Source organism: Polistes fuscatus, unplaced genomic scaffold (assembly GCF_010416935.1).
Source record: "Polistes fuscatus isolate 324 unplaced genomic scaffold, CU_Pfus_HIC Scaffold1, whole genome shotgun sequence".
Classification (NCBI taxonomy): Eukaryota; Metazoa; Arthropoda; class Insecta; order Hymenoptera; family Vespidae; genus Polistes; species Polistes fuscatus.
This window is the reverse complement of record NW_025112997.1, coordinates 6,812,685-6,827,463: the sequence shown is the minus strand read 5'-3', so window position 1 is coordinate 6,827,463 and position 14,779 is coordinate 6,812,685. Positions and strand designations below refer to the sequence as shown.

At 31.3% G+C, this 14,779-nt stretch overlaps 1 protein-coding gene across 5 annotated transcripts in view; it reads right to left on the bottom strand.

The window, feature by feature from the left end:
• The window catches only part of LOC122520072 (GATA zinc finger domain-containing protein 8-like), a 236,318-nt gene that overhangs the window by 52,037 nt on the left and 169,502 nt on the right, over window positions 1-14,779 (bottom strand). For all 5 annotated transcript variants that reach the window (XM_043640005.1, XM_043640013.1, XM_043640039.1 and 2 more), the window contains one exon: window positions 1,900-2,133. In XM_043640005.1, the coding sequence (XP_043495940.1) occupies window positions 1,900-2,002 (103 nt within the window). In that variant the 5' untranslated portion in view covers window positions 2,003-2,133. The remainder of the gene's footprint in view (window positions 1-1,899; window positions 2,134-14,779) is intronic.

Genomic DNA, 14,779 nt, shown 5'->3' with positions numbered 1-14,779 from the left:
AAGTTGTATTTTTGGATCGAAAGGGCAATTCGTTTGAAGGGACGAAAATACGCTGGTTTGTTGATGCAAAAATATAATGCAAAATGTAAAACGTCATACTCGTGTGTTGTTTGTGACAAATAAATCTACCTTGGTTCGTATGAAGGTATTTATTATTTTGATTTTTTTTATAAATATCCTCTGTTTCTAGGAATTAAGCGTAGGGATTTTCAAACTTTTGACTGGTAGTGTACATGTTTTATATATATGTGTATAGTTGGATTCTCTCGGAACTGTATTAAATGACGAAAATGGACAGTACGATGGAGACAGAACGAGACTAGTTAAAGTGTATGCGAAAAGGGAATGTATCGGACGAGTACTAATAACGTTCTGCCTGTTTCTACCATGTTCCATATCTTTTTCTTCATCTTTCTTTCTCTCTCTTTATTCTCCGTTGGGAATGACTTGGACGATGAGAAGATATAACATATAAAAGAGCCATATCAAGTTAACGTGTTTTTGGAGAATGTAAAATTTTTCGAAAAATTGTCTGCTTTAATGTGAAATGAGACGTTAAATTTGTGGTTACATCTATTCATACTCTTACGAATATATTTAACATATAATAAATCAATCTTATTTTTATTATAGAATAATCTAAATTAAATCGAACGAATGGAATGTTTGCTCAAAATTTGTAAATGATTTTAAAAATGAAATTTGTGTTATTTAATTATCCCTCAAATTACGTAAAATTTGTAGATACATTTGTTCAAATTCTTGAAAATATATTGGACGTTGTTAAAGAATATAAATTTGATTTATTTCACGTATCGCAGAATAATTTGAGTCAAATTAAGTAACAATACGTTATAGACGTGAGTCGAGTCAAAAGTTTTGTAGGCGATTTCAAAAATCAAATTTTCTTTAACAATTATCTCGTTTCGCTTAATATTTGTAAATACGTTTATTACCAAATCTTTTGAATATATATTTTACGTTAATAAAATAAATTTGCAATTGTTTCGTGTATAACGAAAATGATAAAAAAAATTGAATCGAACGATAAGAAGACGTCGCGTATAGGTCGGAGTTAGAATGTTTTATTAGGGAAAAATATGTATAAATTAAAAAATATGATATTAAAAATAAGTCAGACGAATTAAATTCGAATAAAGAATATATAATATAAACGTTTAACGTGTTAGAGCAATAAGCTTCTAGTGCAAGCATGTGTTTACCTGAACTCTCTTGGAAACGCTTAAACACGTAAATGCTCTAACAACATACAGGATTATCAAAACGTGAGAAAGGACAATTTCGAGAAAGTCTACTATTATGCGAGATTCTACAATGTGTTCTCTCTCTTGGATCTGTTCGTGTTAATTCCAAGAATCATGCGGAATTTCTGGCTGGATCTGTTATTAGAGATTTTAACCGTTTATGCTTTGATTTTAGATATGAGATATAAACTTTTCTTCTCCCTTCTCTCTCTCTCTCTCTCAAAATAAAAACAAATACGTGCAATATAAATATGAAAATTATGAATCACAATTCGGACACTGAGGATCAACGAATTTGCAATAAATTAATTGTACGTGTCAAAGAAATCCGATAAAAAGTTATGTACACAAAATTATTGGACGATATTGAATGCTGCAATCGTTAAAGGAAAAACTATTTATGATACATTTTGAAAATCGCGAATCAAAAATCAAACGTAGCGGTAATTCATGATGAATATAATATAAATATTTATAATAAAATTATATAATTAAGCAGTTATATATATATATATATATAATATAAATATGTAAGGTAGCTACGTAAATAAAATAGGATAATATAATAATTTGAAAACAATTCACGGATAACAATAAAATTGTTTTTATTTAAAAATTCAAATTAAATGTATACCTGATGCCGTGGCAGTGATCATGATGAAAATGATGGCGATTATGCCGAGAATTGAGGCGTTCGGCTGCATTATCCAACTTGTCATTATCGATGATCCTCTCATTCGTGTTTTTTTTTCTCTCTCTCTCTCTCTCACTCCTTCTCTCTCTCTCTTTCTTTCAATCTCTCTTCCTTGAATACAATGTCGTCCTCTCTCAACCTTCTGGAACTTGCTCCATTCTCTTCGTCTTTTTTCTGAAACACAAAATAAAAAACAATAATAAATTTCCATTTCAACACAAGGTACAAAGATTTTCTATATTTATATTTCTACGTAATCTTAATAAGACTAAAATATATTGAATACACTACAAAATGTTATTATAGAAAAATATTCGTAATATCCTCTACGCGTTTTTACGGTTAATTCTCGTACGTAGGATAAGGTTGTTTACGAGCGACAGCATTGTTACGTGTTTTGTGATATTAATTGAGAATTACGGAGAAAGAGAGAGAGAGAGAGAGAGAAAGAGATCTGCGCATAACTGGCACGCCTGGATTTTATTTCATTGTAAACGAAACCACGGTAGAATAATTTTTCCCATTGAATGGATGAAAGAACGCGCGAACGTGAGCGTGCCCGCGTGAAAGAAAGAGAGAGAGAGAGAGAGAGAGAGAAATAATGAAACTGTAGAGAAAGATAGGTAACGTGAACTACATAGTTAGCCGTTGAAATTGATAAATTAAATTGTACACAGTCAGTACAGGGAAAGATAACGAAGTGGTTCCGCGAAAAGAACAAGATAAATATCGAAAACGAGTATAGCGATATTGAAACATTTGGAGAAACTTTCTCATCTGTGATTCGTAAGTTTCATTTTTGATGGTTCGACAATTCAAACGGGTTTATCAATGATAACGGTTCAATTGTTATACGCTTAGAAATAAAACAACTGGGGCGTCAATTTATTTATAATATAAATAATTTAATCTGACGGAATTTATTTTTATACCATGGAATATCGTAAACGTCATGGTTATAAATGACTACGCAGCATTCGTTTAACGAATTTGGAGTTTTTATTCGAGCAAAACATCAAGCGCTGGAAAGTTTTCACAGCAAAAAGGTCCATGCATGTGAAAGTTCTTTCTCTCTTTCTCTCTCTCTCTCTCTCTCTCAGTTAGCATTGAATCTATAACGAGTTCCCATAGAGATAGTACCGGTTGAAGGGTGTTTGCTATGCATACGAACCATTTCCATTCGCTAATCACAGCTCTCTATTCAATTGGATTTCCTGTCATGTTCCGAGAGAGTACGTGTGGTTTGCCGAAGTCATCGGGCCAAAACGATTGCCTTTGTACCCATGCCATAATTTGTTAATTTCTAACGAACCATGATGGGAAAACCACCACTCAATTTTGATTATTTGATTTAAGCGCGAATAAATCATACGATTCCTTTCAATCGTCTTTAAGATTTCACGTTAACACGTTAATACAATTTTTTCTTCAAACGCGTACAATTTTTTTATTTTACGATAATCTATAATTAATAAATATCGCAAATAGAATCATCTAACTTTTTTTTTTCTTTCAATAAAATATCATCATATATTTATTCGTCTATTTTGTCTAATGTTTTAACATACTCGATATATTATCGAAATAACATTTATTTAGCGAGAAGGGTAAATAGGATAAAATTGAGTATTCGTTACATCCATCAACGTGAAAACGGGAGTTCTGCAAACAGAATTATTGAGATATGTGCGTCGAGTGTGTTTGATATTCTCGTGTAGAGGAGAGATTCATATTGGCCAATTGGAAAAAGTGAACACTCCTCTGTTCGAAAATCGACATAAATTAAAAATCAAATTGAAAAGCCTTTTTCTTTTATATTCTTACGAAATAAAATTTGAAAAAAAAAGAACAAAAAAAAGAATGGAAATAAATGGGAAATAAATTGCAAAGAGAAAAATTAAAAAAAGATCGAATTTAGGGATAGAATTAATCTTTTTTTTTGTTAAATTTGATTTTCAATGTTTTTTATATGTTTTATTTTTTTTTTTTTCTTAAAAAAGATCGTTGTATTTCTTTTTTTTCTTCTTTTTTTATTTTAATTTGTAACGTTGTGGAAAGTTCGTCAAGAATACGAGTTGACGGAAAATGTAAACTCGACGCGTATTCGGATTCTCTTGAGATCTGCGCATAGATGTTTTAGTGTCTATGTTGAACACACGTGTGACACAGAGTCATATGCTTGTATGTAAGCCCATCGTGCTCGAGGAAATCCGTTGTTTCGGACGATTCTCCATCTCAGCGGACTTCCAATTATAATGTTTAATCAGACGTGTAATTATACATAGGTACGAATTTCCTAGGCTAGAGAATAACCTAGAACGTGTACAGTGTTAAACTTGTTTCTTCGTTTAACTGCTGTTGCCGTTGCTATTGCTATTGCTGTTGTTGCAACTACGATGCACGACGATTGTACATACCGCGAAATGTGCAAATTCAAATGTTCTTGAACACACACTCACTGTGATTCCTAACCATGCTTCACGAATTTCAAGATCGAGCTTATTCAGGAAGATATCCAATTCCAAGACTGATTTAATACACGTTAGCTGCCCAATAAATGTCAGATACACCTGTCGGCTCTATTACGTACGCATATATCTCCGTATGTGTTCCGATATTAATAAATTTTCAATGTATATCTTACTCAAAAGATTTCACTTCAACCAATAATTATTTTATCATTCTCTGTCGTCTATTATTATTATTATTATTATTATTATTATTATTATTATTATTATTATTATTATTATTATTATTATTATTATTATTATTATTAATATTATTATTTCGTACAAACATTATTGACAAATTATTTATATCTGTGGGATTCGTGAAAAAATTGGGCCGTTGGACTGACTGGACCGGGACTCGAACCCGGATCTTCCGCTTTCCGAGCGACTGCTCTTTAACCATTGAGCTATCCAGGGCCCACCGTCCATTCTCCTTACGAACGCCTATATTAAGTTTGGCTTGGAGGTGCTCGCATCCCACATATCAATAATCTATAGTTAAATTGATTTTATTTTGATAGCACTTAATAGATATGGATTTCTCAGGATTACAAAATTTTATTAGAAATTTAGCACCGGACACCGACACGTGTCGGCGTGTGTTTCCAATATCAATTCACTTTATACATACGTAGATATTAATTGAAATCAATCAATGTTGTCATTGTTATTATGGTATAAATATTCTTATACAATTTTAACATTAATATTCTATCATTAAGTTAATGTTTTTTCGAATATTTAAAAGTGTCGATATTTTTCAGAATAACAAATTTTTATCAAATATATTGAATGCATTTGTGCATACCAACAAACGTTAATCAATGCTATCATTATTTCATAGCGTAATTATTATAATACAATACAATTTTTTAATCAGCACTCCATCAATGTTATTGAAACAATTCAGATTTGTTTGATGATATAATAAATTTTAGGTTCTTATAATAATACTAGACATGCTAATCGCAAATTTGCAGACACGATAATAGCTGTTGTCGGGGCTTTGATTCTTGTTAAATCGAATAGAACTGAGAAGCTATTTCATTAAGTTGTTTGCGAAAGGAAGCTTGTTCTCGTTATGGAACAAAGTTTGAAACACGACTGTGTGAATATATTCTCTGCATTCATTGATTTGCGAATTTCAATTTCCACATTAGACGATTACAGCAATTATCTATTTCTCTCTTTCTTCTTTCTTTCTCACACACACACACACACATCTCGCATTCATTTATGTTACACAAGATCAAGTATACGTGTGTATATATATTTTATTAATGTAAAGGAAACATGTACTTAATCTTTGACGTTTACGTTAGATAAAACGATCTATTTCGTAAAGACATTCGATAATTCATTTTCTTCCCAAGGAATGTTTTCCAAAAGGATATACACGCATATATATATATATTATTTTGTATATACCTAATCAATTATTTCTACGATATGAAACTATACTAATACATGAGTACACTCAGTAATACTCATTGTTTGAACATGGTAAACTATCGCATTAATGGTTTCTCTCTCATTAGTTGATCTCGATGAAATTTCATCGACAGAATTTCTCTATTTTCGATGCTAACAAATACAATATCGAGTATGCATGGGAAACCGATAGTTGATATCTATGTATACATGTACAAATGTGCGTCCGTGTGTTGTAGAGGAAAGATAGATAGAAATGGAGATAGAGAGAAATACTATTGAAATGTTGTTTGTATTGGTAAAGATATTACTTAAGACAGAATATGCACGGTAATATTCGTTGTTTGGTTATGGTGGAATTATCCTATTTATGGTTTCTCTCGCATCGGTAGTTCTCGATAGAATTTCATCGAGAATTTCACTATCCTTTTGATAGTAATAAATTCTATTTAATTATTATGTATATTCATTTGTGCATGAAATAGATAAACGAATTTCAAAACGTACAAGTTGTTATGGTTGAGGTATTGTATCATATAAAATGAAATACTATTATTTATACGTGTTGTTTAGTTGTGATATAAATTATCTCAATTATAGATTCCATCTCATTAATAAATCTAAATGGAATTTTATCGAGAATTTTTTCACAGAGAAAAAATAATATCAAAATAGAACACCGGCCAATAAACGCTGCCAAGATAAAACGTTTAACTAGAATGTCAATAAGTAAATATGTTAAGACGAAATACACTGTTAGATCATAGTAAATTATCTTGTTAACGATTTCTATCTCATTAGTTAGATCTCAATGGAATTTCGTTCCTTTCGATGTTAACAAGTGTCAAATACGTACCTATGGGGAATTAATAATAATTACATATGTACGTGAATAAGATAGAGTGAATGTGTGTATGTGTGTGTGTGTGTGAGAGAGAGAGAGAGAGAGAGAGACATGGAAATGTGCAATTTGTCTTGGTTGAGTTATTACTTAAGACAGGATGCACTGACTGTTAGTAGCATTGTTTAGTCATAGTTAATTATCTTCTATCTCATTAGTAGATCTCAATGGAATTTCATCGAGAGAATTTCTCTCTCCTTTCTATAATAATAAATACTATTTCAAATACGTATCTATGGGAAACCAATAATTAATATATATATATATACACGTATTTGTATATGAATTAGACAGAGAAAGAGATATATATATATATACATAGAGAGAGAGAGAGAGATCGAAATATGCAAGTTGTCTTGATAGAGATATTACTTAAGACGATTCGATTTGAAACTTTGTAACAAGTTATGAGAGGTAGCTTAAATACCACCCCTGCTCTTCCTCACGTTGATAGTAATTTCTATTGGTTGTGCAAACGAACAGGCAAGCGAGCGAACGAATAAACCTGATTGATCACTGCTGCGAACAGAATTCTCCTTCTCTCTCAATGTATATATCTATATATGTGTTATATACTATAGATTGTATATGTATATGTATGTATATATATGTGTATTATATAAAATATAATATATATATTACATAATATATAATAATATGTACATATTTGTACATAGATATTGAGTAATCTAATTGAAACGTGCAACTGCAATTGGTGCGTGCATGTGTGCGCGCTGGAGAATCCGCACCTCTTCTATAACATTTCCTAATGTAAGTTACTTACTTAAGCAAAGCCGGGCAAACAGATTTCTGAGAATCGCTTACTCCGTTACTCGTAATAATTTATCGTTGCTTTATAACAAACCATAGAAATAGATTTTCTCTTATGAATTTCTCATTCTAATCCTCAGCTTCTTAACTCACAATCTCAGACATTTTCTTACTAATCTTGTTACTATTGCCTTAAATATATGTTTTTTTTATTGCGTCAGAGATTTATTCAACCCGTGCGTCATTTTTGAAGGATAATTTTTTGTTTATTGTCGCGCATAAGTATGCGTCATGCTGCTGCAAGAAAATTTTTGTTCAAAATGACGCATATACAATGCGACATAAACAATCAAACGGGTTATGCGAGATTTCTAATTTTAATTATTAATGTAATAATTTTACATACATTGCAATATAAAAGGTTTATCGTTTAATTATATAAGCGTGGGGTTTGATTTATAAATATGAATAGTCAAGCGTCAACTTTGTACAAATTTTATATGTGGCTCGAATAATTATTGGAAATAATTAATTAATATTAAGAAATGTATTTTTTTTCTTTTTGTATGCATGAAACTAAAATTATACAATATGTGTGATTAACAATTAATTAATTTGAAATTCTTAATTAAAATAAGAATTGTATAAGAGTCTGTAGATACCTCTAATGTATTTCGAATGGGGAAAATAAGATGTAAAATATGAAGTTTACTTTAACAGTACTTTCTTTCTCTCTCTCTTTCTCTTTCTCTTTTACCTCCCGGCGTAATTAAGAACTTTAGCCCGTTAAACTCTATTCTCTTTTGTTACTTTCTTCATGGCCGATGTGAGAGAGTATCAAGGTCTGAACATCTTGAATCACGTGTTTCTGGCACAAGCCTAAGGCTTTTTAACGTAACTTACAATTAGGAAGGTGCGTAATTTTTGTTTTCGATGAAGAAGATTGTTCGTGCTTTTGATCTTCAAAGGAATCAAAGAGAAAATAAAACGAACAAACAAAAACGTATTATTTGTACGAAAACGTTAGCATAAATCGTGCGGAAAATCTAACGACAGGAAAATATTGGAAATAGTTAAACGATATTTACTAGTATATCGATATCTAGATTAGATAACCGATTCGAATAACGATCGGACTATATTGGTCTAACGTTACCGTTAACTTATACAAAGTTATACGTAATTACGTGTCGTAATTACGTATGCTACGTTATCGTAACAGTTATCGCAATATCGCATTATTCCTATGGTCTGACATTGTTAGCATTATTCATTAATTACGATTAGAACGTACCAATGCGTTTTATTTTGAAAGAAAATATTCAACATGTACCTTAATGCGCATATCTATTCGTATTTCATTTCAATGCAAACTATATTATAAACAAAGTTTTAATAACAATCATTCCGTGTGTACGTGTTTCAGTTTTTATTTCTCTCTCTTTAAAATATATATTTTTATCTTTCATAATATATTATATATTCACTTTTTTTGTTTCCATTATTTGCATTATTTTCTGTTCAAAATTTTTCTTCTTCTTTTCTGTCCATTAGAACATTCCATCTCGAATTCATGGTCGATTTACGATCTAGGTACATATCATATAGATACATGAACGTATAAAAAACAAACATACACGTTTATCTTTCTTTAGACTTTCTAAGTTAATATCGTGTGTTCGTTTGTCCACGACAATATCCGCATCATTCGATTTTATGTGTTATCCATTCTACTGTGTTTACTTTGAGATTTACTTCACTTACATAGATACATTCATACATACATGTATATATATATATATATACCACTTTATCTTTCTTAGGACGTTATCTTTCGAACATAAATATGAATTGTTCTCTTTTCTGTACAAAAATACAACCCAGAGAGAGAGAGAGAGAGAAAACAAGATTCAATTGGCAATTAAATTTTCATGTATAATCAAATATATTAGAAAGTCGATTCAAATCAAGTATGCATTCAATCTAGAAGATAGATAAACAAATGAAGTATTATCATTTAAAAGAAAAGAAAACATATTTATTTCCATATATTAAATTAAATGTATTAATATTTTATTATATATATATAATATCCTATTGATATTAATATTAATTCCTTTCTCGGAACCCAGTAAAAAGAATTGTTCGAGTGTAGGAAAATTGCAAGGAAAAAAATCAACAAAAAGAAAAAAGAAAAAAAAAAAAAGAAACACATTTCGGAGAATAAGAAAAACTGAAAATTTCGGTCGAACGATGTTAAACGATTTGGAAGTCGGTGAAGCACGATATGTGGTTTCCACAGAAACACGTTGCTTTCCTCCCTTCCCATGCGACCGCACATCCTCGGAATACCTTAGAAATACGCCCTTGCTAATATCATCCTGCTAACGTCGCTTTAATGCTTCCCACAAATTTTCGTGGACCTCTCCCCCTTGATTTGCAAGTGTTCACTTGGTTTTGCACGCCTGGGAAAGTTTTCAGACAAAATTTGGGCCAGCTATAGCTTCCCATTCCCCCTCTCAACTCACTCCCACTCCTATCACCAACCCGCTTCCCTATTTAAACCCTTTCTCATTCCCCCCCTCCTATCTCTCTTTCTCTCTCTCTTTCTTTCTATAGTAACGTTGATATTTCCAAATTAATTTATCACCGATTTCGTTTAGCGACTCTCTTTCATTTACACCCCTTACCCTTTCCTTCTCTACCAAACCTCCCCCCTCCCCCACACTTTTTCACAATACTTGAACGCTACGGATAAACCATTATGCAATGTTCTCTCATTAATATATCTATCCAATTAATCGCTACCTATTATTTTAGGCTACTACGCGGAATAAACGTATGAACGAATGAACGAGAACCACCACATACTATCTCTTTCAATCTCTCTCCCTTTCTCTCTCTCTTTCTCTCTCTCTCTCTCTCTCTCACACACACACACATACTCTCTGCGTGTTCCGGCATTTTGCGTACGAAACAAAAGATCCCGTGGGTCTCTATCGAGCCGAAACGTTGCCATCCTGGCCTGTAAATTATTGAGTGCGTTCTTGCCAACGATAATCCTAAATAATAGATATAAAACAATGATAAATATTTATACAATGTTAATTCTAGAACGTAATATTTTCGTATAATACAATTTTCATTACTGAAAAGTGTATTCTCCTTTAAAATAGAATATTTAATAATATACGTACGTAAATGTGTGTGTGTGTGTGTGGGCGTATCTCTCTCTCTCTAGGAGACGTGTAATATTTCTGGCATAAATATAAATCGTTTTGCTTGCTTTTTATTCTCTTTTTCTCTTTTTTTCCCGTTATTTCTAACTATAATAAAAAGGGAAACAAAGAATGGTGTTATTTTGAAAAAAAAAATAAAAAAAGGATAGAACTAGATTCGATTGATAAATAAAATCGAATAAGTATATATTTTAAATATGAATAGAAGGAAGAGAGAGAGAGAGAGAGAGAGAAAGAGAGAAAGTATGTTATCTGTGTCAAATATGTAAACGTGTATATATTTTTATGAAGATGTTTGATAAGTTCTATCAGTGTCGTAAGTAGTAAAGGTCGATGTTTGGTCCAGCAGCAGCAGCAGCAGCAGCATTCCTGTTACCTTCGATGTTCTATGTGTGTGTGTATTCGTGTGTACGTGTATAATACATAGACGACATTTGCTCATCCATGAAAACTACTACTTTCGCGAGATAACACGAGACAGGAAGGAAGATGTTCAAGAGGGGAACAATTTTCGAAAGTACGAAAGGACGGAGAGGAATTTTGGTATAATGAGAAAGAGAAAGAGAAAGAGAGAGAGAAAGAAAGAAAATATATATACATATATATATATATATATACAACGTTGTGTATACATATATACGAATTGTTGTATATATATGAAAATCCTCCTCCTCTCGCATTTAGTCCTCTCGGATAGTATAGTGTATACCATAGTATAGATATGCCTCGAGTCTCGTTGATATTCCTTCCCTATTCCTCCTGTGCACACCTGTGTTATATGCAACTTCGCTATTGACTCTTTCAAGGACTACCAAAACCACAGAGTGTGTTGCTCTACTCTCGAGAATGAAGCTAGGCTGGTGCTTTGCCTTTCGCAGCTGCTACGCTTTCGATTTTCGACCACTCAACCATCTCTCCCCCCCCCTCCCCCTATCTTTATCTTTCATTTTATGTTCAATGTATACTAAATGTGTATGTGTATGCGTATATATACATAGAAGTAATTTGAATTATTTGAATACCTTGTAATATCGTAATTAGAAATCTATATTCTATTCACGTTGATCAAAAATTTCATTTATATGTTAGATTGAAATTCGAGGATTTATTATTCGAGGTTTTGTAAGATTTAAAAATTATCCATATGATAAGTTTAAGAATTATTATTAATGATTTTCAATGTTGGACTAATTTTTGATGATAACACAACACGTACAATCATTTGATTTTTATCTGATATATATATATATTTTTGTTTTTGGTTTTCAAATAACTAATTCTTTTCCTACAAAGTTTTTATTTCTTTGAATGTTACAAGAAGGTAATAGGTGTCTATAAAAAAAGTCATTTAGAAACGACAGTAAGGAACAATCATTATCTTTTCATTGTTTTTTCTTTCTTGTTTCAATTTAATCTTGTATATTCTTGAGTTTAATGCATATATCGAAGATAGAGATGCAATGAAATCTCTCGCTAAAGTTTTATCGTTGTCTTTCTCTTTCCCCTTTATTTCTCTGATTTCCAGTTACGTGCAATCACGCTAACCGAATGTACTTTAGAGGCGAGAAATTTCGAGTTTCGAACATCACCCAGTTACGTTTATGCAACGCGAACTATTAAATGAAACTAGGAAAGAAGACTCCTCGAGAAAGTTCATTTCCGTGTAGTTTCGTGACCAAATGCACGATCTATCTATCTCGGAACGTGCGTTATGCTTTTTATTTTTTCTTTACGATTCTTTTTTATTTTTCTACTTGTTTCGTTTTTTTTTTTTTTTTAATAAAATTTTTCTCTTTCTTTTTTTCTTTTTTTTTTTTTTTACCATAAAATCAACGAAGAATATTTCGAACGCTATGAAAAGAAATATAGAAAAGAGGAAAAAAAAATGATTCACGTGGCACAGACTCTTTTTCACATAGTATATAAGTAAGTATCTATACGTGGGGGTTCCTTTTACACGCTCGAGTGGTATCTGTAAAATATAACTCTCTTCCTATTCGTAGGATCCTCTTTATTGAGAAAGTTTATCGTTAGGTGGTTCACCACGATTGCTACCTTGAGATATATTTAAAAGCTTGTGTAGTGGTTACAACCAATGTACTTTTACTTGGAAATGTAAATATCTTTATGCAAGTAATTCTATTTGAAAATATTTGGAAATACATTTACATTCAATTAAATAGAAAAAAAAAAAAACATTAAAAAGAAATTATATAAATATAACAAATTTATTTATTTTGATAACGCAAGATTAGATATACATTTAAAAAAAATATTTATTAAATCATTAAATAAATAATGAAAGAGAGAGAGAGAAAAATCACACACATAAACACGTAGTATGTTTTATTTAAATAAAAATATATATTTGAAGGAATGAATTAAAACGAGACATCACATGTTTAGATAAAATTAAGATTTTAATTGATAATTCACATTAATTGTTTTTTTTTTCTTTTTATGAATTTAAGGATATATAATAAAATTGGAATATTTTGGAATATTTGGAAAAAAAAGTAATAAATTTCTACTATACATGGAAAGGTTCGACATCAAGGAAAAGGGTCGTGTTAGAAAACTTTACGATACTATCGAGGGCGAGTGAACCCGTTAAACGTGAACGAAGGATGGAAGAAGATGGAGGAGTGAGAAAGATTCGTTCTGGGAGAACCAATTTCGAAAAAAAAATCGAACGTCTTTCTTTCGAAAGATATTCCATCGGGATTAATGAACAGTAAATCGGATACTGTGTGACGAGTATTAGAAAAATAAGAAGAAAAGAATACTATTTATTTCGCATTTTTTGATCACGTATAACATGCATTCTTATATACATATGCAATGGATTCCAAATTCGTTGATAATTTTTTAAATCACTTATGAACCTTGCTCGGGATTTGTCAAGCTAATTTTTACATAAACATGGGGAAAAAAACGTCTCCTGAAAAAGTTTCAAACTTTTTGACTATTCTTCTTATATTTAAATATATCATCCACATTTTGTTTTATTAAAAATATTTCTTTTAACATCGACAAATGTATGTTCGTCTTAATTTTTTTTTTTTTCATTTGGAATCCTTTACACATTTTTTCCTTTTTCTTTTTTACTTATGCACACATATTTATTTACATACGAGAAAAGAACTCAATAAGATAGAAGACATTCGAGAAAGAAATTTCTTTAAAATTTGTCTCACTAACTTGTTTCCTCCTCCTCCCCCCCCTCCCAACCTTCCCGTGCACGTTGAATTTCACGTTATCGCAAAGAAGATGCAGCAGGCGGAAAGGTATATAAAATATTTTATATTCCGAATCGTAAAGTTCCAGTGATGCAACTGTTGCATCACGATAGAAGAGAAAGAGAAAAAAAAGGAAAAGTAAAGAGAAAGGGAAAAAGAAGTAGTGATAAAAAAGAAACGGAAAGAGATAAAAAGGAAGGAAGACAGAGCATGCAAGATTTATTAAAAGTTCCATCCCAGTAGCGTATGTACACAACGAAAATATATATATATATATAGATTTATTCTTTGAAACGATAAAATAAAATCAACATGATTACAAATACCATCTATCTGTTCAATACGTATCTCGAGAAAAAATAAACCATCGATGTATTTTCCCTTTGAGAAGTATAACAACACACTTTTCCTTATTTTCTCGATCTTGTTGATACTCACTCGAGAAAGCAAATTGCTAGTCGACAAACGACGCCTAGCTGTCTCGAGCAGAATTCAAAGTATTACCACGATCGCGATTAGATGAAAATAGACATACAGAGATAGACTGAGAAACGGAGAAAGAGATACAGAGATGGAGAAGAAAAAATAAAGAAAAAGAAAAAGAAAAAGAGAAAGAGATAGATAGATAGAAGACTAAAACGTGGAAGAGAGACTCGATACAACTGATTCATTGTTGGCATAGCACGTGACCGGAAAACCGAACTGCATTTCCGTCTATGCCAGTTCAGA